General features: G+C 49.3%; 13 protein-coding genes across 13 annotated transcripts; 7 read left to right on the forward strand and 6 right to left on the reverse strand.

Moving 5' to 3' along the window:
• Positions 1-73: 73 nt before the first annotated feature.
• On the reverse strand, positions 74-1,275 carry BU24DRAFT_203162 (ras-domain-containing protein). The gene is made up of 2 exons (XM_033521852.1): positions 1,038-1,275; positions 74-957 (listed from the first exon to the last, which is right to left on the reverse strand). The coding sequence occupies exons 1-2, from the start codon at positions 1,104-1,106 to the stop codon at positions 229-231; spliced, it is 798 nt and encodes a 265-aa protein (XP_033384849.1). The 5' UTR covers positions 1,107-1,275; the 3' UTR covers positions 74-228.
• A 517-nt stretch (positions 1,276-1,792) lies between these two features.
• Positions 1,793-2,776, forward strand: BU24DRAFT_481114 (uncharacterized protein; the record flags this gene model as incomplete). The annotated part of the gene is made up of 2 exons (XM_033533155.1): positions 1,793-1,895; positions 1,991-2,776. The coding sequence occupies 2 exons, from the start codon at positions 1,793-1,795 to the stop codon at positions 2,554-2,556; spliced, it is 669 nt and encodes a 222-aa protein (XP_033384850.1). The 3' UTR covers positions 2,557-2,776.
• A 402-nt stretch (positions 2,777-3,178) lies between these two features.
• Positions 3,179-6,123, forward strand: BU24DRAFT_422857 (uncharacterized protein). Its single transcript, XM_033528094.1, has 2 exons — positions 3,179-3,575; positions 3,671-6,123. The coding sequence occupies exons 1-2, from the start codon at positions 3,563-3,565 to the stop codon at positions 5,908-5,910; spliced, it is 2,253 nt and encodes a 750-aa protein (XP_033384851.1). The 5' UTR covers positions 3,179-3,562; the 3' UTR covers positions 5,911-6,123.
• Positions 6,124-6,281: 158 nt separating this feature from the next.
• BU24DRAFT_422858 (proteasome subunit alpha type-5) lies at positions 6,282-7,728 on the forward strand. Its single transcript, XM_033528095.1, has 6 exons — positions 6,282-6,425; positions 6,475-6,496; positions 6,553-6,565; positions 6,619-6,697; positions 6,751-7,094; positions 7,154-7,728. Exons 1-6 carry the CDS (start codon positions 6,423-6,425, stop codon positions 7,428-7,430), a joined length of 738 nt encoding a protein of 245 aa, XP_033384852.1. The 5' UTR covers positions 6,282-6,422; the 3' UTR covers positions 7,431-7,728.
• BU24DRAFT_492582 (uncharacterized protein) lies at positions 7,449-8,796 on the reverse strand. Its single transcript, XM_033533899.1, has 4 exons — positions 8,487-8,796; positions 8,365-8,411; positions 8,083-8,136; positions 7,449-7,987 (listed from the first exon to the last, which is right to left on the reverse strand). Exons 1-4 carry the CDS (start codon positions 8,532-8,534, stop codon positions 7,831-7,833), a joined length of 306 nt encoding a protein of 101 aa, XP_033384853.1. The 5' UTR covers positions 8,535-8,796; the 3' UTR covers positions 7,449-7,830.
• A 571-nt stretch (positions 8,797-9,367) lies between these two features.
• BU24DRAFT_462659 (kinase-like protein) lies at positions 9,368-12,418 on the forward strand (the record flags this gene model as incomplete). Its single annotated transcript, XM_033532032.1, has 5 exons — positions 9,368-10,646; positions 11,244-11,324; positions 11,370-11,422; positions 11,479-11,633; positions 11,683-12,418. The coding sequence occupies 5 exons, from the start codon at positions 9,368-9,370 to the stop codon at positions 12,416-12,418; spliced, it is 2,304 nt and encodes a 767-aa protein (XP_033384854.1).
• Positions 12,419-12,943: 525 nt separating this feature from the next.
• On the reverse strand, positions 12,944-15,316 carry BU24DRAFT_492584 (MFS general substrate transporter). The gene is made up of 4 exons (XM_033533900.1): positions 14,539-15,316; positions 14,257-14,415; positions 13,476-14,205; positions 12,944-13,419 (listed from the first exon to the last, which is right to left on the reverse strand). The coding sequence occupies exons 1-4, from the start codon at positions 14,980-14,982 to the stop codon at positions 13,199-13,201; spliced, it is 1,554 nt and encodes a 517-aa protein (XP_033384855.1). The 5' UTR covers positions 14,983-15,316; the 3' UTR covers positions 12,944-13,198.
• A 799-nt stretch (positions 15,317-16,115) lies between these two features.
• Positions 16,116-17,452, reverse strand: BU24DRAFT_422867 (uncharacterized protein). Its single transcript, XM_033528096.1, has one exon. It carries the CDS (start codon positions 16,970-16,972, stop codon positions 16,424-16,426), a length of 549 nt encoding a protein of 182 aa, XP_033384856.1. The 5' UTR covers positions 16,973-17,452; the 3' UTR covers positions 16,116-16,423.
• Positions 17,453-18,209: 757 nt separating this feature from the next.
• Positions 18,210-19,122, forward strand: BU24DRAFT_203474 (uncharacterized protein). The gene has a single exon (XM_033521853.1). It carries the CDS (start codon positions 18,319-18,321, stop codon positions 18,811-18,813), a length of 495 nt encoding a protein of 164 aa, XP_033384857.1. The 5' UTR covers positions 18,210-18,318; the 3' UTR covers positions 18,814-19,122.
• On the reverse strand, positions 18,765-22,058 carry BU24DRAFT_492586 (uncharacterized protein). Its single transcript, XM_033533901.1, has 3 exons — positions 21,528-22,058; positions 19,456-21,455; positions 18,765-19,393 (listed from the first exon to the last, which is right to left on the reverse strand). Exons 1-3 carry the CDS (start codon positions 21,886-21,888, stop codon positions 18,983-18,985), a joined length of 2,772 nt encoding a protein of 923 aa, XP_033384858.1. The 5' UTR covers positions 21,889-22,058; the 3' UTR covers positions 18,765-18,982.
• A 169-nt stretch (positions 22,059-22,227) lies between these two features.
• BU24DRAFT_203630 (uncharacterized protein) lies at positions 22,228-24,476 on the forward strand. Its single transcript, XM_033521854.1, has one exon. It carries the CDS (start codon positions 22,465-22,467, stop codon positions 24,139-24,141), a length of 1,677 nt encoding a protein of 558 aa, XP_033384859.1. The 5' UTR covers positions 22,228-22,464; the 3' UTR covers positions 24,142-24,476.
• BU24DRAFT_203674 (uncharacterized protein) lies at positions 24,449-26,334 on the forward strand. The gene is made up of 2 exons (XM_033521856.1): positions 24,449-24,685; positions 24,743-26,334. Exon 2 carries the CDS (start codon positions 24,812-24,814, stop codon positions 26,252-26,254), a length of 1,443 nt encoding a protein of 480 aa, XP_033384860.1. The 5' UTR covers positions 24,449-24,685; positions 24,743-24,811; the 3' UTR covers positions 26,255-26,334.
• Positions 26,335-26,414: 80 nt separating this feature from the next.
• On the reverse strand, positions 26,415-27,539 carry BU24DRAFT_391811 (retinol dehydrogenase 12; the record flags this gene model as incomplete). The annotated part of the gene is made up of 1 exon (XM_033525125.1): positions 26,415-27,539. The coding sequence occupies exon 1, from the start codon at positions 27,465-27,467 to the stop codon at positions 26,415-26,417; it is 1,053 nt and encodes a 350-aa protein (XP_033384861.1). The 5' UTR covers positions 27,468-27,539.
• Between the last annotated feature and the right edge of the window lie 65 nt (positions 27,540-27,604).

Raw genomic sequence — 27,604 nt, forward strand, 5'->3', positions numbered from 1 at the left:
GATCTAAAGTAAGACAAAAACGATGGGGACACCATAAATTCGTAACACAAAACGCCAGAGAATGCAAGGTTTCGAAACGAGAGGAGGTTCGTGGAGTGTCTGTCCCAAGTCCCACGATGCCAAATGTATCCCGCCGCCGCCTCCTCCCCGCCATCCAGCCCAAACGTTATCACATGAAGGGTATTGATTATCCAAAGAGAGATTCGGGGAATGGAAGGAAAAAGCTGCTCAACAGCATCCTCCCCAGCCTTGCTGACCCTTCTTCCCCTTCGCTGCGTCGTTGAGGTTTATCCTCGCGTTGTTGCCACCTGCTCCCGGGCCCTTCACACCGCTTCTTCGATCGTTCAAATCGTACTTGCCCGCCTCGATGTTCTGGTATATCCTCTCTGCGACCTCAAGGAACGCACGCTCGACTCCATCACCGGACTTCGCAGACGTCTCCACGTACTGCATGACGCCATTCGCCTTGCACCACTCTTCCGCCTCTTCTTGGGTGACCTGCCGCTTGTTGTCCTCGCCGTCCCCCCCAGACACCGTCGACGCAGGCGCCAGATCGCTCTTGTTGCCCACGAGCACGACGACGATTCCTTCCTCGGCTATTTGCCGCAGGTCATTTAGCCAACTCGTCGCACTGAGGAACGTATTCTTCCGCGAGATGTCGAACACCAGCAATGCGCCCGACGCGCCCCTGAAGTAGCTCCGCGTGATCGACTTGTACGTCTCCTGGCCTGCGGTGTCCCATAGCGAGAGCTTCATGTGCTTCTGTGGCGGTTGCTGCGGCTGCTGCTGGTTCTTGGAGGAGGGCGCGGGAGGTTGTGCGGGTTTGGCGGCGGGGTTGTTGACATTCAATTCGAGGGAGGCGGGTGGGCCGACGGGGACGATGCGCGAGCCGAATTCTACGCCTATCGTTACGTCGTGGTGGGGTGAGAAGCGGCCTTCGCAGAGGCGCACTGTGAGCTGGGGAGGTGTTAGATGGGAAATCTGGAGAAGCGGGTTGCTATGTAGGCGGAGGGGTTTTGCGTGGGGGAGGTTCTTACACTAGATTTGCCGCATCCAGAGTCACCTAACGATACAATCTTCGCTATGTAGTCCCATGGCTGAGTCATTTGTGTGAGGAAGTTTGGAAATGTAGGTTCGGATGTCGATTATTGTGGTCGCTTGGATGGAAGTGGTCAAGTTGGCGGTGTAGCTGCGGAAAAGACTTTATGGCGAAACGTCGATGTGGCCCTTTCTAGACAACACCGCTGGATTTCGCTGGAAATAGAGTGATTGTGGTCCGGAGGAATTCAGAGGATGGTTGGAGAGTGACGTTGGAGCAGATGGATGTTAACTGCGGTGGCCTTATCCGTCCATGCGGAGATCGTCATAGATGGCTTGGCAGGTGGTCGTGCATGGTATCGCCTAAATAGGTAATCGTAACAACTTGGGAAACTCTGGAACAAATAATGGATCAACGATTAACAGCGATCATACAGAGAGACAGTTTGTCTGGTCGGCTTGAGAAGCATCAAGCGGATTGGGCTCCACCAGTCTCACTGCTTTACTGTCTCTCACCAGGTATAGCAAGCGCAGTGTTTTTGGTGAAAGTCTCATGTGAACAAAACCATGCCAGAGGTGAAGGTGAAGCTCTGACGGTTATGACACGAAAAAGTTTCTAGCAGCTTGTTTACCTGACCTTGATCTCCCTCGCGCGTCACCACTTTTCTTGACGCAGCGCACACCAGCTAACCCTCGACTGTTTTTCACCTCGTGCCTGTTGCAACTTCATCTACACTCTACCAACGCCTTCACGATGGACCTTTTCAACTTCCAGCACCGCAATAACAGTCAAGGTATGACAAACTACCACATTGTCGCCTTCAAGTTCAAGGACCCTATGGGGATTGAAGTTAATGGTAAGTCCGTGAGACCATGAGAAGCAGTGCTGCCACACTCTCTCTACTTCATCACTTCACCCGAAAAGTTCAATGATTATGCATACTGACAACAGGTGAAATTGCAGCTGTCGCTCTCGTTCCGACGTTCTGCAGCGGAAACAAAGCAGGTTGGCAGAACTGGTGCTTCTACCATATTGAGCAGAACGAGCCGCTCGTCGTCGATTGTGTCGCCCGAGAAGTTCCCGACAAGTATGACGATTTCATTCGCAGCATGAAGGAAACTTGGTGGGATGAGCAGTACCTCATGTATGCTTCGGGAACCCGTGTTCTGCTCCTAGCCGAGCATGTTGCACTCTTCAAAGAGCTGCTCACCAACGTCAAACCTCTCTGGGACGAATTTGCTATTCGTCTGGCAGAGCTGCCGATTAGGGTGACTCTGTTCAACCCGAATTACTTTGGCAGCTGGGTTGGTCAGGTAGTGGCCAAGATGGAGCAGCGTGCTTTTCCCTACGTCTTCCACTGGAAACCGCTGGCCCAAATTCAGGGATTGAACGTAAGGGACGAGATAATTCTACTAGACCCGCCGCAAGAAGGGGAGGATGACGGCTTCTACACGCGTTTGGCCAACCCAGATGCTCTAAGCGATTTCGAAGACGATGGCGACATGTTCAACTATTGACGCAGTGCCGCGTCGGCAACATCAGCCCTTTCTTTATGACTGTACGTAAACCGGATTCCACTACTACCTCGATTGTTGTTGACCAAATAAGGAAATTTGGTTTGATCGTTGCCTTTGCAGGCCTTGCGACTGCTCAAAAATCGGGTTGGAGGCACGGGTTGATGACTATGGTTGATACGCATTCTGGCTAGGAATCATATCCGCTGGAGTTCGATTTGGGAAATGTATAGCAGCTACTCGCCGTTTCACTCACAACAGATGGACACCTAACGTACGAGTCCTACATTGAGATACGTCTTTCCTCATGGTTCGTAATGAGGAAGAGCTGGACCGTCCATCTGCGAGGGATATTGGAGCAAGGTTGTAGTAGATCATATTAAAGGATGGAGAATGAAAAGAATACTTCAACGATTCTATATCGCTGGCATGCAAACTGACGTGCAAACATTCATATTGATACTGTGATATGTTTGAAGGTAGGTATATAAGTTTCATAAGTTGATGTGATGGTGATGACAATAGGATGTGGTCCCAGCGTCGAGGACTTAATTAAGCTTCCAGGTTAATTCCGACGGCCGACATTCAGTACTCCTCTCTCGTCCAGTCATCTAACGGCGATACGGGGACGAGCAAACGACCAACAACAACCACATCGTCCTATTCTCTGCTACCTACACAGTACACCACACCTATATTATATACACTCTTAGCTATAACACCTGCCTATGAGTACGTTGATATAGAAAATCGATTCATAAGCGGATCCCCTAGATACTTACCTTATCACACCTAGCCCCGAGTGGGTGCTACCGCTCAGCTGGATGCCTGTCTCTGCCTGGCACTGGCGTCATTCACGTTGCACCTCGCCTGCCCTGCCGCCTCACATCGAAAGCCCGACCTGACTCAACCACTTCTCACCACCAGGCTACTTCGCCAGAGTCTCTCATCGGGTCAGAGCAGGAAACTGCATGACCCTACAAACACACCTCGTCAATAGTCAGACATCATGTTCTCCGAATGTAAGCTCTTCCGGTCCTGATCGAGCTGCATGTGATGCGCTCAAAGCGTTCATCTGCACCGTTTGGGCGCGTGTGACTGACCAGCTATCCCCCAGATGCCTCCAAATTCCTTTCGCAGTCGCAGTCGCGACTATCTCTCGGCCAGCCTGAGCCCTCTTTTACCCAAAGATCGCCTTCCCGCAACTATCAACAGCGTCGCAACATGAATCCGTACGCTTCGCAAGCGCTATCTCGATTCGCCTTTGCGTCTAGAACATCCAACGCACCGGCTCCGCTCTTTTACTCTGCCACTGATGACTTCCGGGAAGAAGACGACCATCACGAACATGACCGGGAGATCGCTGATCATCTCGCGCTACAGCGCTCCCGGCGACAGTTCGGAGCAAGCAATCTATCCGAATCCTCCGAGGTGGATGACGATATGGAGCGAAGATCCGATCACACAATAGACGGAGGGAGTGTGGAGGGAGACACTCCAGGTTATGGGCTTGGGAGAGGTATCAAGAGCTCATGGAGAGGCGATAAGCCAGAGCCTCGGGGGAGGTCTGCAACTACTACCCGACAAGAAGACCTGCTTGAGAGGGATCAAAGCGTCCCTCTATCGGAGTCGAGCAGTCCAAGTAGCAAAGGAATAGAGCAACTCGTGGACGTGGAACTTGCATCGACGATGCGGGGCAGTATGGAAGAGCTAGAGAGGGATGAGATTGTGAAGGATATGGACAGTCGCCCACCATCGTATCAGTCTTTTCGCAGTTTGCCTAAACCAAAACGCGGCCGTAGCCCTCTGAGAACCACACTGCCAATACCACAAGAAACCGAAGAAGATGCCTTATTGGAACAACAGCCTCGGCCAATGAGCCCTGATCGCGAAACCGTTCCTGAACAAGTGGCTGTCGAGCCGATAACAGCTCCCAGATACAACGTCTTCTTCGCTGAGCTGTTCGTTATTGCTCAGTGCGCTATTGTTGGAATCTATCTCATCTCACTCCTCCAAGATTCACCGCCGGATCGTAAGCTTGGTGACACCATCTATACCGTTCTTCAATCCTCGTTCCGCCTGATCGGAATCTACTCGCTCGTATCGATAGTGGTGGGGCTTCTTTGGCTATCCTTACTACGGTCTTTCGCGCGACCACTCATTATGCTGATTCTGGTTGCTGTGCCAGTCATCTCATTTTCATTTTTCCTTTACCCACTGATATGGAGTTTCAAAGGTTCCCTACATGGAAATGGTGCCCAAGACAAAGCAATGCGATGGCTGTCATTCGGCCCACTTCTATTCATGTTGTTCTGGATTTACACAGTCTGGAAAGGGCGACATTCGCTCCATAAAGCCACCGCAATGCTGGAGTTCTGTGGAGACATTTTGAAGGCTCAGTACCCGCTCATGCTCGTCGGCATTGGCACTCTCGCCGGTGTTATCATATGGTCTTGGATCTGGATGTCAATGTTCGCCCACCTATTTCTCGGCGGCCACTTCAACAAATCGAAAACGAGGTGGATCATTGATCCCAGTACGTGGTGGCTAGGAGCGGCTTTCTTCCTTGACTACTTCTGGGTCCTGGGAGTCATTGCTGGCATTCAACGTTCTACCACCGCTGCCACAGTCTCCCAGTGGTACTTCCATCGCCGAACCGTGCCGGCACCTTCTGCTCGTACCGTTGTTTACGCATCATTGAAGCATGCAACTAGCACGATGGCTGGCACGATCTGTCTATCCACTTTACTGTCTTTGATGGTCCGATTGCCGCTCATTGTTCTACCGAGGCGGATCGCTGGCATGATCAGCATGTGCGCTTATCAATTAGTTCCATCCCCTATCGCTTCTTTAACGAATCCTCTTACCCTTACATATGCATCGATTCACGGAATGGCGCTCTCGCCCGCTGCAAGGGGGCTATCCTCCATGACATTCATAGCACCTTCATCTCCTACAACGACCCTTGGCCCACGGTCTTTCGCACCCTCACACGGACGGCAATCCATCGTCTCGTACCGCCTTGCCAAATTGCTTCTTCATGCTATCCGTTGGGTAATAACATTGGCACTGGGTTTCGGCGGTTGGGTTTCAACTGCAAGAATGTTGCAAATTGGGAATGACGGCGTCAAGGGTAGCGTGTATGCCTATGTTGTTGGTCTAATCAGTGCCGCCATTGGCTGGGGTGCTCTTGGCGCAATGGAGGGTGTTCTTAGTGGTATATTGGATGCAGTTCTCGTCTGCTGGGGAAGTGAAGTCGGCCCTGATGGAAGAGGCGATGCGAGATACTGTGTCGAGGCGGGGCAGCTATTTGAAGATGAGGTTCCTGGGCGCGGTCGGGGTCGATATGATGTGTGAGATGAAGTGCAGTTGTGGAAGAGTCGCATGGGCGGAGTTTATACTGGTTCTTTTATATTAACAGGAAGGCTTTCAGATGGGTCCAGTCACGGTTTGGCATAGCTGCGGCGTATCGAAATTACCAGCACGGCGTAGAAGCCTGCTTCAAGAGAATGCTCAGGATAAATACACTTTGATTATCATTAACGAATCGAAATCGGCACACTTTTTCACATGTTTCATTGCACATTCTCTGTTGTTGTTGAATTCAATACTTACTTCAGACGACTGCTTCAGAGGTAAGGTCTTGGCATCAAAAGCTTGGACCACTATTCTGGAGCAGGCAGCGTGGGCCGCGCAGCTTCAAGCTTCCACCTTACAACATACGAATCCCCAAAGCACTCCAACGAACCTCACAACTACACACCGAGGCCGTTACTAGCAGATTAGTTTGCCTGCCATACAATAACACCTCGATCTCCTCTTCGAACCACCATAGAGCTCCCAAGTCTTCCACCGTTTGATCAATCAACATGGTATGCTCTAACGCCCGCCCGCCAAAGCTCACTATGCTAATCTATCTAGTTCATAGCACGAAGTGAATATGGTGAGTTGCATGAGTTATATCCTATACTTGAACTATACTGACAACATATTTCTCAGACCGTGGCATCAAGTTGGTTACCCCACCGCCTCCCACCTCCGAATAGCCCACTCACCATTACCTAGTACCTTCTCGCCAGAAGGCCGTCTCTTCCAAGTCGAATACTCTCTAGAAGCCATCAAGCTCGGATCAACAGCGATAGGAGTATGGATCATACCATTCAGGCTCAAAGCTATCCCCGCTGATGCATAAAACAGGTCGCAACTGGCGATGGTGTAATCCTCGGAGTTGAGAAGCGCGTGACGTCCACCCTGCTCGAGACCAGCTCTGTAGAGAAGATCGTAGAAATCGATAGCCACATTGGATGCGCCATGTCAGGTCTCCAGGCCGATGCACGAAGCATGGTCGAGCATGCACGAGTGGAGTCGCAGAACCACGCTTTCAACTACGCCGAGCCTTTGAGGGTCGAAAGCTGTACACAGGCAATATGTGATCTTGCCTTGCGGTTCGGTGAGGGTGCTGAGGGAGAAGAGAGTATCATGTCGCGGCCGTTCGGTGTTGCGCTCCTGATTGCGGGTTATGATGAGGATGGTCCAAGTCTGTATGTTGCAGATGCCCGACGTATGCACCCAGCGGACAATATCCTAATCAGAGTAACAGATATCACGCCGAGCCATCAGGCACATTCTACCGCTACGACGCTAAAGCTATCGGTTCCGGGTCCGAGGGCGCCCAGGCTGAACTCCAGAACGAATTCCACAAGTCATTGACCCTCCCGGAGGCCGAGGTCCTTGTCTTGAAGACACTCAAGCAGGTTATGGAGGAGAAACTAGACAGCAAGAACGTGCAGCTTGCAAGTGTCACAAAGGACAAAGGCTTCAGAATCTACACTGATGAAGAGATGGAGGAGGTTGTTGGAAGATTGCCCACGAACTAGATTTCATAACGCAGATCAAGCCTTCAGCCCGGGTACGAATCTAGATAAACTCCGCGTCCCGCAAGCGCGGCATCACGTGGAATCGATCGAACGTAAAATAGAGACATGAATCAATGCTCATGAAGACTATGTAATTTCATTCCCTCAAACTATGGGTTTACTCTTGCTGTGGAGTTACTGTAGACCATTTCCCGTTGCAGAACACTCCTTTTTATGTCCCTCGTACACCATGAGATGTCACAGTCACAAGGATAGCGAGGCAGTATGACATCAGACAGAGGAAAAGTCTAATTCGCAGCACCGTCGCTTGTACTATACAGCATCGGCTATCTATGTCCGTTGCTAAATATGCCATCTATTGTACAAAACATATCGCCCAATCGCCCAGCCAATTCGGCATCTAGAATGGGTTGTCCTCGGGGGGGATCTCGTTGATGAAGTAGGGACCGAGGATGGGGATCTTCTGCATGATATCGACACGGACGCGAGGGACCTCGGCGAAGAAGAAGAGGGCGAAGAATCCAGCAACACCACCGAATCCACCAGCGATAGTACCGCTAATTTCCTGTTAGCAAACCGAGCTGCGGAGATTTTCGTGCGCGAAAATAGTCTTGCGAGCGAGACAGAGTATTTGGGTACAGGTTTGACATACAACTTGACGAGTGATCGGGCGGTGATGCCGTGGAAGTGAGGTGCCGTCTTGTACCTGTTGTCATCTTGTCAGCGACCCGTAAAAAGCTCGATCAAAAAATTCCACCATCTTCCTTTTTTTGTATAGTTCCAGCTCTTTCGCAGACTCTAATGTGCTCAGTCCCAAGTTCCGTCCACCCGTCTTTTGCCAAAGTCTCATCCGCCAGAGTCCTTGCTACATGCACCCCATTGTGTCGAACCAAAAACCACACTCCGTTCCGAACATAAGGAATTAAATACATACGCAGGACCGAAAGGACTCCTGTACGCCTTGTAGGGGGTTCGCTGGGACTGTTGTAAACGGTCAGCTCATGGTCCGGATTTGCGCCCCTGCGAGGGGTTCAATTGCAGCCTTCTTGGTCGTACCTGGAACGCGGGCGTCTTAGCCATCGAGGCGCGGGGAACGTTGGACATGGTAGCGGCGGTGGTGATGTTGATACCGGGGCGAATGACTTGAGATGTGATCGTTGAGGTCGCTCGATGAGAAGTTGGAAGTGCTCGGCCTTGGCAAGCTCGTTGCGCTGTGGCCAATCAGAGAGGTCGGGATTAGTCGGGTTGATGAGATGGTAAAACAACAGTATTGGGGGACTACCAAGGTATCAATGCTAGGTCGAAATGAGGAATTCTAGTGAGCATACTCCGTATGAAGTACTTTGAGGCCTTTTCGTATTTTCTAAGAGTCAGTAGCATACCTACTTCAGGCAACCTTGAGGCACTCCAACCCAAATAGCAGGGCTGCACATCGAAGCACCCTCCCAAAAGCATTGAGCCAATCACGGCTCACAACTCACAGCTGTATGCATGAACGTGTATACCAAGTCCAGGTGGCTGGCTCTCAGCCTGACGCACAACAAGATTCTCTTCATTTGCATACAGACCGTCCTCCAAATATGCGTGCTGAAATCAGTCTCTGATCGTATTACGGAGTAGATACATAGAACTTCGTTTCGGCGATCCTATAGTCGATCATCGACTTGGGCCCAACGACCGCAATCCATCAGTGGTTTCGAATCGGATGATTAGGTAGGTAGACGCGGTAGAGGCCTCACCATTAGACTGGGGATACAGCTAACAGCAGCAGTGTTATCCAATCGATACATCATATTCAGTCATCAGACTGTTTGTGGTTGGAACTTTCTGATCCCGGGCTATTGGTGTCCCTATTGCTCTCACAGGCAATATTTGGCAAACTTTGAAGTAGCAAAGTCAGACGATATCGCCTTACGAAACGTCGAGTCCACGCGATAATGATAAAATTTATTCCTGTGACAGAAGGCGATGATCTCGACCTCAATGACAACGAGCGCCTTGCGTACAGTCACGTCGAGAACCTTGGGCATGGTCACAGTGCGATTGTTGAGAAGATTCAAGACATGGCCACAGGAGTATATCTTGCACGAAAGACCTTCAGACTACATCGCCGTCAAGCGCAGCAGAGACAGACATTCAGAAACGAGATCGCAATAATTCGCCGCTTAGCTGCAAACCACCATGTCATTCGCGTCTTCGCTACTTTCACCTCAAAACAAGAGGTTGGCATAATACTACATCCCGTCGCTGATGGTGGTGACCTTAAATCATTTTTACACGATTGTCAAGAAGTTCCGCAACCCAGCACTGCCCAAAGAGCAATCCTTCGCTCTGGATTTGGATGCCTTTCGGTTGGATTGGCCTTCATACACGAGCAAGGTATCCGGCACAAGGATATTAAGCCCGGCAATATCCTGATACACCAAGGGAACATGATATACACCGACTTCGGCTATTCTTTGAAATATGATATTGCAGGCAACAGCACCACCTATGGCAAGCCCGAAATGTTCACCGCCAAGTACTGTGCACCGGAGGTCAAGAACGAAGAGCGTCGCAACTCAAAAGCAGACGTCTTTTCTCTCGGATGTGTACTTCTTGAGTTGTTGGCTGTTTATAGCGACCCTAATTTGGCCTCTCAATTTACACCTGACCCATACCATGAAAGTATTGATGCGATCCAACGCAAGCTCACCACTCCATGCGATGTGTCTTCATCAGATTACCCATGGCTTCGGACCATTATCTCCAGCATGATAGATGCAAGTCCAAATTTGAGACCACGAGCAACCAATGTCGTCAACCAAATTCGGGATAAAGACCAAGATTACTTTTGTCCAAGCTGTACGAGTTCAAACAAACAACCTTTGACAGGGAGCTCAGGAGGCCTTGGGGAACGTACAGAATCTACGACCAACTCCAACACAGGTCGTTCAAATGATGTAGTCGCCAAAGTTCCTCTAGTTCGCAGAATTTCAAACAATGTACCTGTAACAGGGAATTCAGAAAGCCTTGGAGAGTCATCAGGATCTGATACCGATTCTAGCACCTCTCATTCAAGCATTCCCGATATCACGGAATTTTCACTTGATATACCTTCGACAAGAAATTCGCGCGCCTACAGGAAGCAATTGGTAACTATGCCCGATTCCATTACAGCTCATTCAAGCATTCCAGCCATCAATGATTCATCGCAAGAACCGGCCAACCCATTAGGTATGTATGCATACATTGAGCTGCACACCTCAAAAAGTATGAGATATCACCAACCGTAACAATGATAACTCATTCATCCTCTTCTACGCGCTCATTTCGCAAAAGCCCAAGCCTGAGACTCATTCATTATAGGAGTTTTCAATCCTTCAGACTGGGTTTGGAGTGAACCCCATAACGCTTACTACCGCGTTACAGTAAATAATGGTTTGAACTTTACATCAAAAGATTCTATGTTTAACGATAACATTTTCTAGGCGTAAACGAATATGAATGGTCTGGGTTAACGAACGATTCCCTCGGCCAGACTCATAGTCAAGTGAGTACTTAACTTGACTGTGTATATGTGATACATAGTGCTCATCGAAATTAGCCACAGCAGACGAGGCCAATTCAGTCATCCAGACTTCAACCAAGCCATGACAGGTTTGCGGGCCTTACAACTTTAGCTATTAGGAACAGCATCGCTGACGTGTCAACCTCCCGTAGAAACTCCTTAGAAGGAGTGAGGAATTTCGCTTCTAGCGCTGATGAAATGCCACCACCTGGTACTTAAGGACTTTCCGACACAATTTCTTCCACTTCTAACGATTTGAGAAGTTGCACCGGATATCCGTTCGACCATCCCTAATTTCATAGCTGGTACACCTCATTTTGGCTGGCATGACTCGATAGATCCATGTAAGTCGCCTCATAACTTCCATTAAACCATCTCTGACGTACCAGCGTATCGTATGAGGACCCACAAGGAGGCTGAACAGTTCTTCCTTCAGGGCAGGGTGAGATATTTCCACGATGTTGTCAAATTGATAGTATGGATGTTTACAATTTGCAGGTTTTCTCGCTGCTGGATCCATCAGTCGGTTCTGCAAACGCGGCATCATCTTCTGAAGAACCCTATGCAGAAATCGTTAAAGTTGGAGAGGCCATCTTCGTCCAGTTGCGGAATTTCATTGTTGTTAGAGTAAGAGAAGGCTATGTTGAAGCAGTGTAAGTCTTCATTTCCAGAGTAAGATAGCTTCGCTGAAACGCCCGTCAGGGGGATTTTCACCTATAGCAACAAAGGAACATTGAATCCAGGCTGCGACGCAAGCAAGCACGCAGTAGTCTACAGCATGGGAGAAGACCCAGTCGTCTTTGAGGGAGAAGTGGAGAAAGGCCTGGCTATATCTCCTTTCCAAGTTGGAATGGTGAATCCGAATGGCGTGCTGCCTCCTGCGTCGCGCATCCGTTTTGAGACGACTTATTCTGTAGAATGCAACAACAGGGTCAAGGACTTAGGTATTGTCGTACCGAACGATTTGAGACGTCTAATTCTTTATTGGATAGATGAGAATCGGGTGGATGACGAGGAGGGGCCAGTTCTACCTCCAAGAAAGCCATCCCATTCACTTATTGCTCCATGGCATGACGTCGGCGGAATCTATTCACCAGGTGATCCGCCGTACTGGGCACGCCACAACTCCCCACTATATCAAGAGGCATATGGAAATCATGGGAATCATACCCCACGAGTCATGAGTTTAGATCATTTCCTTCGGCGACAGCGAATGGTCGGCAATGATCAGTCGGATTTAGAACGCAACGGCAAGGAGAATCTTCATTGCCTACCGCCTGTAACTTTCCCGCATTCAGAATCACGGCCAGAGGACCCCCAATACCAAGTAGGGTACGACTCCCAAGTACCCCAAGAGGTACAACCAGACTATGGTCATTTTGGTTATACTCCACCTGGCTGGACTAGGGCTTCCCCTTTCGTGGAGAATCGCGATTAACAAACAGTCTATCACTACCAAGCAAATAACGATCATCATGACAAGGAGAGTGATAACAGTCGAGGCCTGCGCTCTTCATAAATACACCAACACAGCCGGACAACCATCCAAACGAAGATTGGTTCATGACGCTGGTAAGACTATGGTAGGCATGGGGGTTGGCCACGGAAGATGAAACACAGTATCACATCAATTATCAACTTAAGAGTTTGGCCTCAATATTCATGCTCTTGTTGTCCTTTGTAGCTAGATCACCGCATACGTAGACAACACACAGAACAGACAGTTAACTTGGTTTCCTTACATCAACTTCTGGCATTCCATTAGATCGCATACATATCGTAGCCCATTCATCTCTCTTGATCAAAGCGATTGCATGTCACTTTTCACACCCAAAGGTCATTTATCACCACATCTTAAGTAAGCCCGTTGCTTGCTTTGACAAAGGAGAAGTATGTGGCTTCAGGGGTAAGAACAAATGCAAGTGACATCGCACAGAGAGAACAAAATGAACTCGGCCGACGACCGATCAATGGCGATTATATTAATTTATTACGGTATATGAAGATGGGTCTCATACAAATCAACTTCCCTCTCCCATGCAATTTCTTATGTCCAAACGCCGCAAAAAGGTATCAAAAATGCCAACATGTTTTCAACTTTTTTGTTTCCAACGCCCAACCCAAAACAAGAAGAAATCTAGATGCAAAATTGATGACGACCAGTAACTCCAAATAGGTATCTCTTAGTAAAAAACCACAACATCGAATCACCTCAAACTCAAACCCTATTCTCTCCCTCCTTCTTCGCCGCCTTCTTCTCATTGATCGAGTCTCGCCACTCCTTCCCATAGAGCGTGGTAACATACGTCGCCACAGCAGCAAGGACGAGGAACACAGCCGAGATGGTCGAGAACCACCCGACACCGATCTTCCGCACGGCGGGGAGACACGCTGCCGAACCTGCGGCAGCGAACAAGTATCGGAGCATGTAGTTGCCCGCTGTAGTATCCCAAGGTCAGATATCCACAATAATGAGCAGAGGGGGGATGACTTACCAACGACCTCCGCACTACGACTCTGCATGACGTCCAAACAGTAGGCGTTCAAGCTCGGGAAACAAAACAGTTGAGCGACGCCCTGGAGGAACATCATGATAACGGGTAGAGCGATGCCACCAACGCGTTTCTCTATACTCCATCCGTACACCAGCATGCAAGCTGGAATCACGGCACCCATGAACAGGAGACAGCTTCGTAGCCGGTCTTCTGCGACTCGCTGGCCGCGAATGCCGATGTATTTCTTCACGATGTGGTCGGCCCAGCGGCCGCCGAAGAAAGTGCCAACGAGGTACCCGCATCCTGGGGCGACGTAGAAGAGGCCGGACTGGAGGGGCGAGGTGAGGTTGAAGCGGGGGTTGAGGATGTAGCGGATGGGCGTGAGGAGAGAGTACATGTTCCAGACGAGGGAGGAGGAGGCGAGGGCGACGGTCAGGAGGTTGGGGTATCGGTAGAGACGGATGACGCGGAAGGGGTTCAGCCATTGCCACATCTTGTGTGCCTTTTGGCTGGTGGGCAGGCCTTTGAGTTCTTCGGAGCGCTTGCAGTGGATGGTTTCGGGGAGGAGGAATAGGACGAGGAAGGTTGCTGTCCCTGCGAGTGCGGTCTGAAGCCAGAAGATGTCTCGCCAGGTTCGGAAGGTTACGATTATGCCACCGATGAAAGGGCCTAGGGCTGGTCCGATGAGGGTGCCTGACATGAACCATCCAAGAGCTGTACCACGTTCCGTCTGTATCTGGATTTAGAGGAGTGATGTTGTAGTGACGGGATAGATACATACAGGTTGGTAGATATCGCCAATGACACTGGACCCAATGACCAAGAAAGCTGTTCCTTGGAAAGCGGTCAAGATACGAAAGATGAAGAATGAAACCAAGTTAGGAGCCAGTGCGGTGCCAATAGAGAATGCAAAGAACAAAGCTGCACTAGAGAAAGAAACCTACAGTGGTCTGAGTTAGTGATCATGTACCTGGTCTTCACTCTTTCTCATCGTCATCAATTGTCTTCGAGGGAACCGTGATATTGATGTATTCGGAAAAGTAGAGAGAAAAATAATGCGTACCCATTTCCTTCCATAGATATTCCCAAATGGTCCATAAAAACAAGGACTTATTCCCATGAATAGCATGTACAAGGCATTACTCAAGTTGATGATGGCTCCATCACACCCAAACGTCTCAGCTACTTCTGGAACGGCAGACAATACGGTAGTCGACGACACTGGTGCAAGGAAACTGCAGAAGGACAATACTACAACAATTATGTGCTTGCGACGTTCTGTGAAGCGTTTGTAGACCTCGTCGTTCTCGCCCGTGGGCACATATTGTACATCGGACATGTCATGGTGACTGATGTTCGATATTGTCGGTTCGAGCCGAAGCGCATTAGGTGGATCCGATCTACTGCCATCGGGAACGATTGAGGCGTATTTCTTCTCTGAGCGTGGTGGTGGTGGTTGTGGCTCGCTTTGGACATTGGTCGCGGCTGGCGAATTGGATGTCGCCATGATGACGAATTATGGACATGTAAGACAATGGTAAATAAATGGGGAATAGATTGTAAAGCTCCGTAGCACTTTTTGAAGAATGTCTCTGCAAAATAAATCTAAAAATTTGCACAGAAAATATGGGAAAGGGGCTCTAATATCCCTGAGCCACCCCCGGATTTCGAGATAAGAAGTGACTCAAATCGGATTAACGAACAGAAAATTGAAGTGAAAGATTTAAAAGTCTCAATTTCTCCGAAGATCATTGTTCCTTTGCGTTTAGCGTCTGCCCAACGCGAACGAGTCAGGAAGTTCTGGGGAAGCAGAATGGCTGCTTTGCCGTCCCAGCCGTCTCGATACGGCTTTTCCGTGAGTGTTTTCCAGTAGCCGACATGTACCCGGAATCGGGAAGCTTGCGAAGACACAACTCCTTAATGTTGTAGTCGGAATTAAAACTTAAGCAGTGCTACTATAGTTGGGATACACATGACTTGTGATTGGTGAGAAAGCCACGATGTTGTGGGGATGTTGACTTCGTTGCCGTTAGTTGAACTCCGGCGGCGAGAAGTGCGACGATTCGGAGCACAACTCCACTTTTGACTCCACACGAGCGTATGATTGCGTCTGCTCACACGCGATGGTACCACGTATGCTGTATACGATGCCACTGTAGAATAGAGACATTAATTCATCATTGCAAACACATGACGATATGATTTTTGGTCGGTACATAAGACCTCTAATTCCAAACTTATGTCATCAAACAAGCACATTGGCACTTTGCCGGAGTGGTTAACGGGATGCCCTGCTATGGTTGACATAGAGGCATTGCCTTCGGGCGCGCAGGTTCGAGTAAGTTGTGCCATCCAATATATCTCCGGTTGATATCATTCTAACAGCATCAATTAGATCCTGCAGGTGTCGCAAACCAATACCCTTCTTTTTTTGCCCCTTTGGACTGCACTGTACAGACAGAAACCATGTAGGAGTTGTCGGGTCCTTCCAGACAGAATGAATGGTATGCTGAGTGCTGCGGGGCAAAGCCTTTCTTTTGCTCTTCAGAAAGTTTGAAAACACAGGTAACAGTAGCATAAAACGTTCAATCAAATGACATTAAAACACTTTTTGCAAAATACACTGCATTGCGTATAAAACGGAAACATTCGCATGTGATGCTGAAAACAATAATGATCATTGCAAAAGCTATGAAAACAAAATCTGTACTCGCGAGAGTACCTGTTGTTAGTCTTACTTGTATGTGTGTGTATTCTGATCTGAGTGCGAGTATACGCCTATACTCGCTTGAGACATGAGTGAAATGTATCTGCCTTCCTAACGCCTAGATCGTCCAGATCTGTGTAACCCCAAAAAAAACCCCTCGGGTGCTAGTATCCTTGTAATTATCCAGAGAGAACGCCTGTCCATGCAACTTTTTTTGAATTTCATTATATCGTACGCCCTTTCAGATGCTGAGCCTATCCAGACTTAACCGGTCAACGCTTCGATGTCGTTTCACCATGCCAAGCCTGTAGAACTTCTCTTCACCGGCAGCTGTTCGGCCTCCAATATACCACTTCTCCGCACCTATGGCTTCGTGGAAGCCTTCATTTGAGCTGTCTGAGCCCCTCCTGTCTCTCCGCGAAGCGCCAGGGATGGGGAAGGCTTTTGCGGTGGGTGACGTGGATCGGTGATAAGGTGCGGTGTGCTGTCGGGTTGGCTGGAACTGACCTGCCGCTTGCACAGCAGTCGTTGTCGCGCCGTTTGATGTAGGCCCTGCCTTGGTGCTTATGGTTCGTGATGTATTTGCGGTGGTAGTGCTTGTTGATTGGGAGGGTGCGGCTTGGGCATGAGCATAGCCGGAGGAGGTCGTAGCTTGCGCTGTAGCGGCCTTCTGGATGGCAGACTGCGCCCGGAAGGCGGAGAGGAAATTGGAGAAGAAAGGTCTGTTGGTAGTCATGGTGTCTTCGGGAGTTGGCCGCCGTGTTTGGGAGCGCTCGCGATCGTTGTGCATGGAAATCCACAGTCCTTCAGACCTTGATGGACGGTAGAACTACAGCGAAGGACGGGCAAAACGTTATCTTGCCCGCTTGCACTAATACTCGGGGTACCGTGTTGGACACTATATGGATATCATGCGGGAAGACCAGAGGAGGGACAGTTGTGTAGTGTTATATTCGGGCTCGTTGGTTTCGCGGTTCCGAACGGGTGAGAGCGGTTGTCAATGTGACGTAGGTTTGAAGGCTTATCGGAGCGGATGTGGACGGGCAATGGGAAGAGCGGCGGTGGGTTGTTGTATTATAGGATGGATTCACGCGGGGGACTGGAGTGGGTTAAGAGGAGGGAGGGATACTGTGTTATGGTGTGCGGGACGGGAAGTGTGGAGAGGGCGAGGAGAGAGTTGAGATCGTGGAGTGTAGTGTAGTGTAGTGTTAAATGTGGAGGGTGTGAGCCAGAGCCCAGAGAGCCAGTGCAGTGGCAGGTGAAAGTGAAGGGCCGCCGAAGGAAGAAATCGGAAGCAGCTGATTTGTGCAAACCCGGATGGATTTAGCGGGTCCGAGCCAGAACCGAGTCCTCTTAGGTACGATGACACTAATGACTAAGATCCTACGAGTAACTATGACTTCCAATTCACTGCCATTACTGTTAATGGTAAGGTACGGTACATAAATGTCCAAGTATCGTATGTTCAACTACTACTATGAGTACGAACAAGTTCCCTATCTGAGTATCATCACAAAGCTTGCGATAATAATCCCATCACCTGAGACGACACCCACCCAACTGTGCATACCGCTGCATGCGATCGAGCACATCAACCCTCTTCTCGCATAGCCGGGCAAGCAATCTCCTGCGAGATTCGCTCATCCATCTGGTCTAACCCGGGGCCAAACAAACGCCCACCATGCATCGTCCCCCCTCCCTGCCACCACTCTCTTCCTCGTAACCAACAATGAGCAAGCTTTTCATAAGGCCCAAATGGCGCCGCTCCAACCGTTTTGCGTCGTTCGCAGCGCAGTTCCCGCACCTCTGTGCCACGCTGCGTGTAATCCTGCCACTCGTCCTGCTGCCTCGCCAGATACAAGCCGCCTATGCATAAAAACAGGCTGCCGTTTCCATAGATGTACTTGCAGCCGACCATCCATCATGATCTGCCCAAGCCACTACGATCGAGTAGCACACATCTATATTACTCTTATATACTGGAGACTTTGTACCATATGAGTACTTGACTTGTAGAATACCACGGACCGATGCTATCCGTACACTTCGATAGCTCGTGTCCGAGGTAGCGGGAGATTGAATGAGTTACCAAAAGCAATACACATTTCAAAGGATCATTCAAGCAATGATTATTATATGCGTAGGTACGAGAATATACGCAAATGCACACCTCCCACGGCCATCCCGAGGAAGGTGTGCCGAGTGCAGTGTAGATCATGGCATGACATGACAACAAATAAAATAAACGCACCATACGATGAATGTATGTATGTCTTCAATTTAGCGTATCTCTACGCCGTAAATGGCCGCCTTGTCCTTCGCCAACCCATGGATCGGTTCTCTCCTCAACAAGGCCTTTTCACCCAATTGCAATACTGCTGTCCTGCAACCGATGAGTCCTGCCATGGCTTGTCTCCATTTCCCCACAGACTTGGAAGCAGTGGAATGGGGTCTTGGTGCCTAGTATTGCGCGCGAGACGGGCATTGTTATTGCGGGGCAGGAGGTTGAACATCCATTCACCCCGCATCACGGGAACGGATCAACGGCATGACGTCTATAGGAGAGAAAGCATGAAAGGTCATAGGCAATATTTGGTTGACATTGTGCTATTTCATTTTCCCCATGGCTGAGGTCTCTAGGTGATCGTATATCATTGAATACATCATACAAGTGGTATCAAACAGGTGGTCTCGGAATCCACGTGACAGTCCCATACTAAACTCCTGGAAAATGCTCCTCCATTGTTGCCCTGCTCATACCGCAATACTGAAAACGATCAAGAAATGGGTACGGAATTCCTCAGGCACCAAAGACGCCCTCGGGAGTGCTCACAATTATTCCGCCTTCTCCTGCACTGCTCAGCCTAGCACAGAGGTTCAGGAATACGACTGTCTCGGTGGCTGCAAGATAGTTCAGAGTATCCAATAGTATCTTCAAATGCCGAGCAAAGTTGTCCTCGTATTTTGTCAACATGTCGAACATCTTATCCACGCGCTGAGGATCGTAGACGAACGACTGAGTCCCAGACTTCGAATGACGGTGCGAGGCCCCCGAAGGCCCCTTGCTAGGCTGATTCGATGATTGGGCCTGGTTTGCGTGTGCAGCGTTCACCTGCGCGCAGAGATCCGGATCACCCGTTATGAGATAACGGGATAGGGATTGGGTGAATGTTGCAAACATATTGCACGTGGACATGATCTTATTATTGATCTGGAACTCCGCGTTAGCATCTTGACATCAAGATCGATTCAATAGGTCAGGCAACAACTTACTCGCAGTAACTTGGAATTCGTGAGCATGCACTCCTTCAGGCAGGTCGCCAAGAAGTCAACATGGTCTTGCATCAATTCATCCACAGTCCGTGTAACCTGTGGTGCTTCTCCATGACTCCCTGGCCGACCCTTTCCCTTGGAATCGTCTTTGCCTTCTTCGTTCAGTCTGGACATCAACGAGACCCAGTTTGGCTCGATGACCTCGGCAGTGCAATAGTACAGCAATTGCTGGACGAAGCATAACATCCGCGCGCGTAATGTCCAGGCCTTGCGCTTCCAGAGCTCGATTCGGGGATTCTTTGATCGGTGTTTCCACGCACCTTTTCCTTGTTCTCCCCAACAGTCAACGAGGCTTGTCTCCAGATGGCGCAAGCTGAGCAGATACCGGAATAATAGTTGATATCGTGTAAGAGTCACTCTGCTGACTACCAACGAGAGCGGGAATGGCATGGCATAGTCGAAAACAAGCGCCTGGAAACCGATAATATTGCTGTCATCTGTAACAGGAGCCGTGGTCGCCGGCGTGAGGTAATTCGAAAGCGTTCCGGAATTGGCTGCTTCCTGGTCCATGCCTGTGACAGTGACAATCTTCATGAGCCAATTAGTCAACCCCGTATCGTTGATTTCCACCTTGACGTCTTCCTTATATGGATCCTCTGCAGCCACCGATCCGGGTTGTCGAAGGACGATATCCAAAAGGGACTGGAGTTTTCCTGTGTTCACACTGCGAGCAGGTTTCTTCAATTCGGATGCACCAAGCTCAAGAAAGTAAGAGAAGAAGTCGGACCGGTCAAGGAAGAAGTAGTGCTTCAGTGACCGTAGCCTCGCGGGCAGTGCGTGTGTTGTAAGGAGGAGATTGAACAGCGATGAATTGGCATAAGCGTATGCCGAATTCACGTTGTCCAGAAATCGTGGGTCGTCAAAACTGGTCGGAACGTCTTGTGCTACCTTGCTGATATCCACACCACCGCACTCGCGAACGACGTTCAGATACTTGCCAGCAAGAAGCACCTTTCCCTTGACACCTTCAAGCTGGGGTGGTACGAGTGCATCTCTTATCGTATACCGCTTTTCCCAATATTCGTCAGTATAATCCTGATCTAGCCTCTCCCTTTTGATACTTTGCTGCTCCTTGATCAGGAATTCTGCATGGGGGTCTTTAATGCCTCCATGATGCAACCACTCATTCAACATGGACATGTACGGCCTACTCGCTTCTCGGAGTAGAGTGGTCAATAAAGTCCGGGCGGCAGGGTCACCAGACATTGAGGAAAGTCGCCTAGATATCAATCCCAAAACGCTTCCACCTTTGCAAATTTTCTTCTGAGTAAGCTGCACGTTGCCACCTTCACGAAGGGACTCTAGGATATTCTCTAAATCGTCGCTATTGTCAGCGGAATCCTCGGAATCTTCGTCTTCTAGGATAGCGTTTGCCTTGAGAAGCTCCAACCCTGTGCTGTAGAGCTGAAAGAGCATGTGACCCGTTTGCTTTGTGTGTAGGTTGAGCACATGCAGAGTGAACGACGAGTTGGTCAGCATTTGATGTTCTAGTTGCGCCATCAAGGTAAGGTAGTCCTTGAGAAGCTGCCGGACGGCCGCACATAGTGCATGGTTGACAGCGCCGTATTCTTCCCGGCTCAGTACCTCCACGCAAGCTTCTACTGCAATGTAATGTGTAGCCATCTTAAGCATAGAGTGGGTAAGGTCGCGCAAACTGGGATCAAGCCCAGGCAAGATCCGGAACTGTGGGCCTACGAGTCGCTCTTTCTCATCGTGGGGATTATATGAGTCGCTGAAACGTATGTGCTGTCCTTCAAATCCCATGAAAACAAACAGAAGATCCTCAATTATTGCGGTCTCCTGGTCTTGGAGGGAAAGTTGGCTCAGGGCTTCCGGCTGAAGGTTGATAGGTGCGGTCGATGCAAGTGGGGGAATGGATATGCGCGTGGCAAGCGGAGCCGTCGTGTGTGGAATAAGGCGTGCTTGGGGTTCCCATGGTGCTATATTGGTCAGTCTTGAAACAAATCTTCCATTAGATTTGGAACATGCCACGGGGGATATGCGAGACATACCCTGGGGTTCTTCTTGTGGTTTCCGGGTCGCAGTACTCGCCGGGGCCCTGTCCGCCTGCCGCGTGGATTTTTCTGTGCGTGACCTGGCATTGACTCGAGATTCCGATGAATGTTTCAATGGACTGCGCGTCCTGCGTATTTCAGTCTCCCTCTCTCGAACCTCTCGCCTCTCTGTTCTCCTCTCACCACCACCGACTGTTGTAGATTGCTTTCTCGAATGGGAGGTGGAACTGTGCTGTTGTTCGTTTTCTGCAGACATTGAAGGCATGCGGGGACGTGACGAGGACGCGTGATTGTGAGCTGTAGAGCGCCGATCAGAGGTTGAAGAGCTCTTCACGTGAGTCGGGTTGCGTGAAGACATGACGATAGGCTAGGATCTCCATAGGATTATTCGTCTGTTCGTCTCGTGGAGCTGCAGGAATGGTTCTGAACAAGGTGGGATTAGTTAGAGTGAATGGAATCCGATGTTGCTCAGTACGCGTTCCGTTCCGCATGTCATATTTGGTTTGGTCTGGGTTTAGTCTAGTCTAGTTTAATCTGATTGGGTTGGGCTGGGCTGGCACACTGAGCTGGTTTGGTGGGGCAGCCATCTTGTATGCGACTCCATACAAAGTACTCCCGTCCTATTGTGGTTAGTCAAGGTGCTACCATACGGACCTCATGGTTCACATGGCCTGTGCTCTATATATCTCTACCAAACCAAACAAATACCCCAAATCAATCCGGCCCCATTCCCGTAGGAAACATAAAAGGAACATGGTAAACCATTTGCATAGTCTAGCATTGGTTTTGGAGTACTATCCAAGTCAACCTCTTCCATCTTCTCTCATTTATTAACTTGCCGCAAATTCTCCTCTCTCCAAGATTGAGCATTTTATATATCACCATCATTCCTTCCTCCCTATGAGCTCTGGTGGTCCATAATCTGCTATCTAGAATGGCTGGGTTCAGTGATCTCCCTTTGGAGCTTGTGGAGTTCATTCTCTCGTACTGTTCTCAACCCGAGCTGTACGCCCTCTCGATTATGTCGAAATCGTTATTCAACATCACCGGGCCATTCCTCTACAAAAATGTCGATCTATGCATCCGCTCCAAGGCTCCCCCAGTAGATCGCTTCATCATCAACATGACTGATCAAAGAAGACTACTGAATCGTATTACAACACTGCGGATCGGCCAGAGTTCCTTCGAAAGGATTGCGATTGACGGAAGGCAACGGCTGGCCCCTTCGACGCCTGAGAATCAAACGACAGTGCTGAACCTAGCTTGTAAAATACTGGGAGCCATGTTCGGTCCTATTTTAAGCCAACAAAGCAAGAACTTAATCGACGACATCTACTCACGTAACTATGGGGGTTTCGTAACACTAATCATATTGTTGTCAAGAAACTTACGAAGGCTCGAGATCATGGATCAAGGTTGTAACCTTATACTGCCCCAATATCTATATTACCACCTCAACACGATGGATATTAGGCAAAGAATACCCTCACCCTCCATTCCGGAAATGTCATTCAACGTAGATCATACGGGAGTCCAGAGCCTGAACAGAGATTGCCGGTTTGATTTAGCGTCTGTCTTAACTACTCCAGGGCTTACGACTCTCGAGTTCTATGTCTACAATATTACAAGATTGTCTGCTTCCGAAATGCCATTTACGCGTTTCAGTCCGACAATAGGTTTGGCCGCACTCAATATCACCACTATCATTCTTCGCCATACACGACTCATCACGGGGATCCTTACATGCATCTTGCCACATACTAGGGCCCTTCGGACCCTTGTCTGCGAATACTTCTACGATTGGGGTAGCCACGACTGGACCAGAAACGTATCAGAAAAAAGGTGGATCAATGTTTCGGCACTGAACGACAATTTGCATTTCGTCAAATCCTCACTACAGATATTGGTTGCCAGTGTCGAATGTTGCGACCTTACAAGACCTTTTTTCCAGCAGCCAGACATCCTGGCTCAGTCTACGGGCAAGTTAGATCTTGTTGACTTTGAGAAATTACATACGCTCGAGTTACCCTTTCCATTCATTACTGGCGACTTCCAATTTTCTCATCGAAATGCTTTCGAGTCAAAATTGCCACCGAATCTACGGCATCTCTTGCTTCGCCCAGACATGTCTCGTGCCCAATTCACCTACCCTGTGGATACAACACTCTTTTTGCTGGAAACTCACTTAACGGCTTGGACGAAGCATGCAGAAGCTTCTGTCGTTGCGAATACAGATACCACCTACATGTTCAGAGTCACGTTATCTCTAGTGGCTAATACTCCCGGTTTGGAATCAGTCACTATATGGCAGCCAGCACAGAGATCAGTTGGCTGGTCTCAGGCCCAACTTGAAGATCTTACCACCCTTTGCAAAGACAATAGAATCGCATGTGTCGTTGCTTATCCGCAACTCATCAGAACCTTAAAGGCCGAGAACTGGAATCTGGTTAAGGAATGTGTTCTCGTCGATCCAAACCGATCCATTGGGAATCTCACTGAAAAGAGACTGCGCGGCCGCCGTGAGAATGGGATTCCGTTGGGGCTTGGTGCACAGTATCATCTTCACGCGATTCGACAAGGTGCTGTGGATGCATGGAGCGATTACCCATAAGCCAATCAAGGTAAAGACCAACCGGGCATGAGTTCCGAAACCGGATGAAAAGGCGGCGGGGCAACAGAAGTTTACACAGGGACGATATCGTTATGATCGTACACAATTATCGTTCTCCGCGCTCCATTCGAGCGCTTTGGCCCCCACGATCTTTTGGGCTCACCGGGCCAGCCATGTCTCGTTCGTCCCGCAACCAAAGTCGTTTGCAAAATCCATGGCGCTTGAGGTTTAATATGTTACCCAATACGCCAAGGTCCATTGCTACCTTCAGCTCGCTCAATATTGCGATCATCTCAGTGCTGTAGCACTCCGAGGGGCTCGGTGATCCCGAATACCCGTATCTGCATGGTCGGAGAATATACTTCATCAATTCATTCCAAATCAGGCTAGGACCAGCCGCGTTGGACACCTGGAAGCCTACATTCTGACCACTCAGCCTGAGGCAGCAATACGAAGGGCTTCATTCTGTAATAGCGGAGATTTTTCGAAGAGACGTTGTTCTCTGCCTTGCCTTTCTCTTTGAAGTTACAGTCGCATCCAAAATGTATGGTCCTTCACAATACTCATGATTGCTGTCACAGCAGCCAACCTCACCATATAGTGACATATATCGACGAAGTGTTCTGCAACGTTCTCGTGGCCATGTCGAAGCCGCAATCAGCACGATACAATGTCGATCCTTTCCACTTTACCATCTAATATTCTGCCTCTTGTGTTCAATCATCTTTCGAGAAAAGATCACTACTCTCTCACGCAGACATGCCGATTCCTGTATAGAGAATCCGGGCCTTATCTATACCGTAATATTACTTTTACAGCAAAGAACTCCTTTTCATGTGCGGAAAGACTCGTCTTGCTGCTCCGCACTTTGCTAGAACAGCCTCATCTAGCATCCCTCATTAGGACCTATCGCCTTCTTGGGCCGCAATTATGTTGGAACACTTTCGATCCATGGCCACCCGCCGACGTGGCATTTCCAGTCAACCGCTGGGGGTTGGAAGGATGCAGCGTTCTCTCCAAAACGCAGATGTTATTCGCCTCGAGTCAATTTTCTCAGTTGGTGGACAAGGAAATGCATGACTCGCCTGCGCAATTCAAAGGGCGGAGTAAAGATGCATTAGCACTTATGGTGTTGACGCGCCTAACACAACTGGTCCGGCTGGAGATTGGAGAGGGCTTCATGATCTATTCATTGTTCTTACCGCAAATACTACGGCGCGCACCAGAACTATTCCCAAGACTAGGGTATGTCATTCTTGGTGACAAGAAGAGTGGGCCGGAAGACAAAGTGTCCTATATGGACCTCAATCTGATTCGACCGATCTTCTATACACCAACCATACAAGCATTTGAATTGAGCATGACGCAGCCTTGGCGTTTCGATTGGAAACAGCCGACAGCACCACTATGCGAGAACTTGACAGTACTCGATCTATTTCGGTCCAATATCCACAGAGAGTTGCTGGCCGAACTTCTCTCCACGGCCCCCCACTTGAAGCGCCTCAGTTACGAGCATGATATTCTAATCCAGGTCGATGTGCCCGGTCTTTCCTCGCCTTCGGCGTATACGAACATCAATGGTCTCAACAAAGCTCTTTCGAAAGTCGGGCCATCCCTTGAACAGCTTCGCCTGACCTTGAAACTTGACCCTGCCTCCACCTCCCTGGAAGAAATGGAGAAGAAAGGAATATCATTCCCTCCCATCGAGGGAACCCTTGTCGCCCTTCGGCCAATGCAGAACTTGAGCACTATCGACATACCTATGATAATGATCTTGGGATGGGTTTCGGAGTTTGCTGCACGAGTGGAGGAGGTAATCCCGGCCTGTGTGGTGCACCTCACTCTATCCGACGACTTTTCCAGTTTCTGTCCCTGGATATCTGGATTCAATTGCTTCAGGAAGATCGGGTTGATAGGAGCGTATATTGTGGAGAGGGGGATTCATGCTCCGGAGATTGAGTCGTTCAAGTTACGCATGACTGAGCCGAGGAAGAATTTGTGGCTTAACGATGCTGTTCAGGACTTGAGGGCCCAAGTGACGGGTAGCGGCGCTTCGTACGACCTTCTTAAAGAAGACGGAGTGGAAACTCATTGTTGGCGTTTTGATACTTGATGTGGGAGTATAGGAAATGTTGCATCGTTTAAGGGGGTTTCTTGTTTGCAGATTTATTGATTTATTTATTTTTTGAACACGTAAAATCGTTTGGGTTCTGTGTCGTAGTATTAATATAATAGCAAATTTAAGAATTACATGCAAACACACATATATCTATTCAATGTTCCTTGAAAGGACATCCCTGATCAGCGGAAGACTTCTTCGTTTTCTCCTTCACGATCTTCCATGTCAAATCCATCAACTGTTCTCCCAGTGCATCGTCATTTGCCAAATCACTACCTTTCTCCACGATCGCCGGCGGACAAATATACTGTCCACTTTTATCCGTCACTGTCGCTGCAAACATCGTCGAAACCGCCCCCTCGAACTGTGTCTTCTTGAACGGATTGAGACCATGCGTCATCGCATATCCACCCAGCGGATACGCCTCAAGGATGAGTTCGCTCGACTGACGCGTATCCACGAAACCGGGGTGCGTGGCGTTCGCCAGAATATTTGGGAAGTTGGAAGTGAGGTGGCGATTGAGATATTTGGAGTACAAAAGGGTAGCCAGTTTCGTCCTTCCGTACTGAGCCATTGGACCGAGATCCTGGTTCAGTTCCTCCAGGCTTTCGAATTTTGTGTCTTTGGGGGCGTTCTGGTGGGCGTTCGAGGACAGGTTCACGATGCGGACTTTGTCTCCCTTTTTGGCAGTGTCTTTGAGGAGAGGGAGGAGGTGGCTTGTTAGGATGACATGGCCGATATGGTTTCCTGACATGTGCAGATCGACTCCGTTCTTGTCCTTCTGGGCGGTCATTATGCCCCTTGCGGCGTTGTTGATGAGGATGTCCACGCGGTCGGTTTTCTCGGTGATGGTGAATGCTGTCTTTCCTGTTGCCTCCCAGTCTGATAGGTCGCACTGAAGCCACTCGACTTTCTTAGCAGCGGCCTCACCCATTTCGGTCTTGATGGCGTCAAGTGCGTCCTTGACTACATCCTCGGACTTGGAGATGATGAAGAGTTTCGAGATATTGTGAGAGAGAAGAGTGTGCGTGCATCCGTAGCCAATGCCCTCGGACCCTCCTGTGACTACTGCTACTTTTCCAGAGAGGTCTGGAACTTGTTCGAGAGAGAATTGTGAGTCTTTTGATGCGGCATCGTGGGCTGGGATCATTTTGCCAAAGTTCTCAGCAACGGTGGACTTGACCGCATCTACGGCGGCATTCATCATGATGGGACGAGTGTGAAGAAATGCAGTGATGGGTCGATACGATTGGACTTTAGCAATTGCTGGTATTATAGCTCTTCGACCAAAGAGCGCAAAATGCATGGGATTGGTATGTATATTAAGAGAGTATAGATAATAAT

This window comes from Aaosphaeria arxii (assembly GCF_010015735.1).
Source record: "Aaosphaeria arxii CBS 175.79 unplaced genomic scaffold BU24scaffold_4, whole genome shotgun sequence".
Classification (NCBI taxonomy): Eukaryota; Fungi; Ascomycota; class Dothideomycetes; order Pleosporales; genus Aaosphaeria; species Aaosphaeria arxii.

Bases quoted from the DNA above. Each gene is read 5' to 3' on its own strand.
- BU24DRAFT_422867 (XM_033528096.1), bottom strand. From the start codon at position 16,972: ATGCACAACGATCGCGAGCGCTCCCAAACACGGCGGCCAACTCCCGAA.
- BU24DRAFT_203474 (XM_033521853.1), top strand. From the start codon at position 18,319: ATGCGTAGGTACGAGAATATACGCAAATGCACACCTCCCACGGCCATC.
- BU24DRAFT_203630 (XM_033521854.1), top strand. From the start codon at position 22,465: ATGGCTGGGTTCAGTGATCTCCCTTTGGAGCTTGTGGAGTTCATTCTC.
- BU24DRAFT_422858 (XM_033528095.1), top strand. The intron at 6,698-6,750 runs GTATGGATCATA...TGCATAAAACAG, and splicing joins TCGGATCAACAGCGATAGGA to GTCGCAACTGGCGATGGTGT. The intron at 7,095-7,153 runs GTATGTTGCAGA...TCAGAGTAACAG, and splicing joins GATGAGGATGGTCCAAGTCT to ATATCACGCCGAGCCATCAG.
- BU24DRAFT_492582 (XM_033533899.1), bottom strand. From the start codon at position 8,534: ATGTCCAACGTTCCCCGCGCCTCGATGGCTAAGACGCCCGCGTTCCAG. The intron at 8,412-8,486 runs GTACGACCAAGA...CGTTTACAACAG, and splicing joins CTAAGACGCCCGCGTTCCAG to TCCCAGCGAACCCCCTACAA. The intron at 8,137-8,364 runs GTATGTATTTAA...AGATGACAACAG, and splicing joins AGGAGTCCTTTCGGTCCTGC to GTACAAGACGGCACCTCACT.
- BU24DRAFT_203162 (XM_033521852.1), bottom strand. From the start codon at position 1,106: ATGACTCAGCCATGGGACTACATAGCGAAGATTGTATCGTTAGGTGAC. The intron at 958-1,037 runs GTAAGAACCTCC...ACACCTCCCCAG, and splicing joins CTGGATGCGGCAAATCTAGT to CTCACAGTGCGCCTCTGCGA.
- BU24DRAFT_492584 (XM_033533900.1), bottom strand. From the start codon at position 14,982: ATGGCGACATCCAATTCGCCAGCCGCGACCAATGTCCAAAGCGAGCCA. The intron at 14,206-14,256 runs GTATGTATCTAT...ATCCAGATACAG, and splicing joins TTGGCGATATCTACCAACCT to ACGGAACGTGGTACAGCTCT. The intron at 13,420-13,475 runs GTAAGTCATCCC...GGGATACTACAG, and splicing joins TCGTAGTGCGGAGGTCGTTG to CGGGCAACTACATGCTCCGA.
- BU24DRAFT_492586 (XM_033533901.1), bottom strand. From the start codon at position 21,888: ATGTCTTCACGCAACCCGACTCACGTGAAGAGCTCTTCAACCTCTGAT. The intron at 21,456-21,527 runs GTATGTCTCGCA...TGACCAATATAG, and splicing joins ACCACAAGAAGAACCCCAGG to CACCATGGGAACCCCAAGCA. The intron at 19,394-19,455 runs GTAAGTTGTTGC...GCGGAGTTCCAG, and splicing joins CGAATTCCAAGTTACTGCGA to ATCAATAATAAGATCATGTC.
- BU24DRAFT_203674 (XM_033521856.1), top strand. From the start codon at position 24,812: ATGTCGATCCTTTCCACTTTACCATCTAATATTCTGCCTCTTGTGTTC.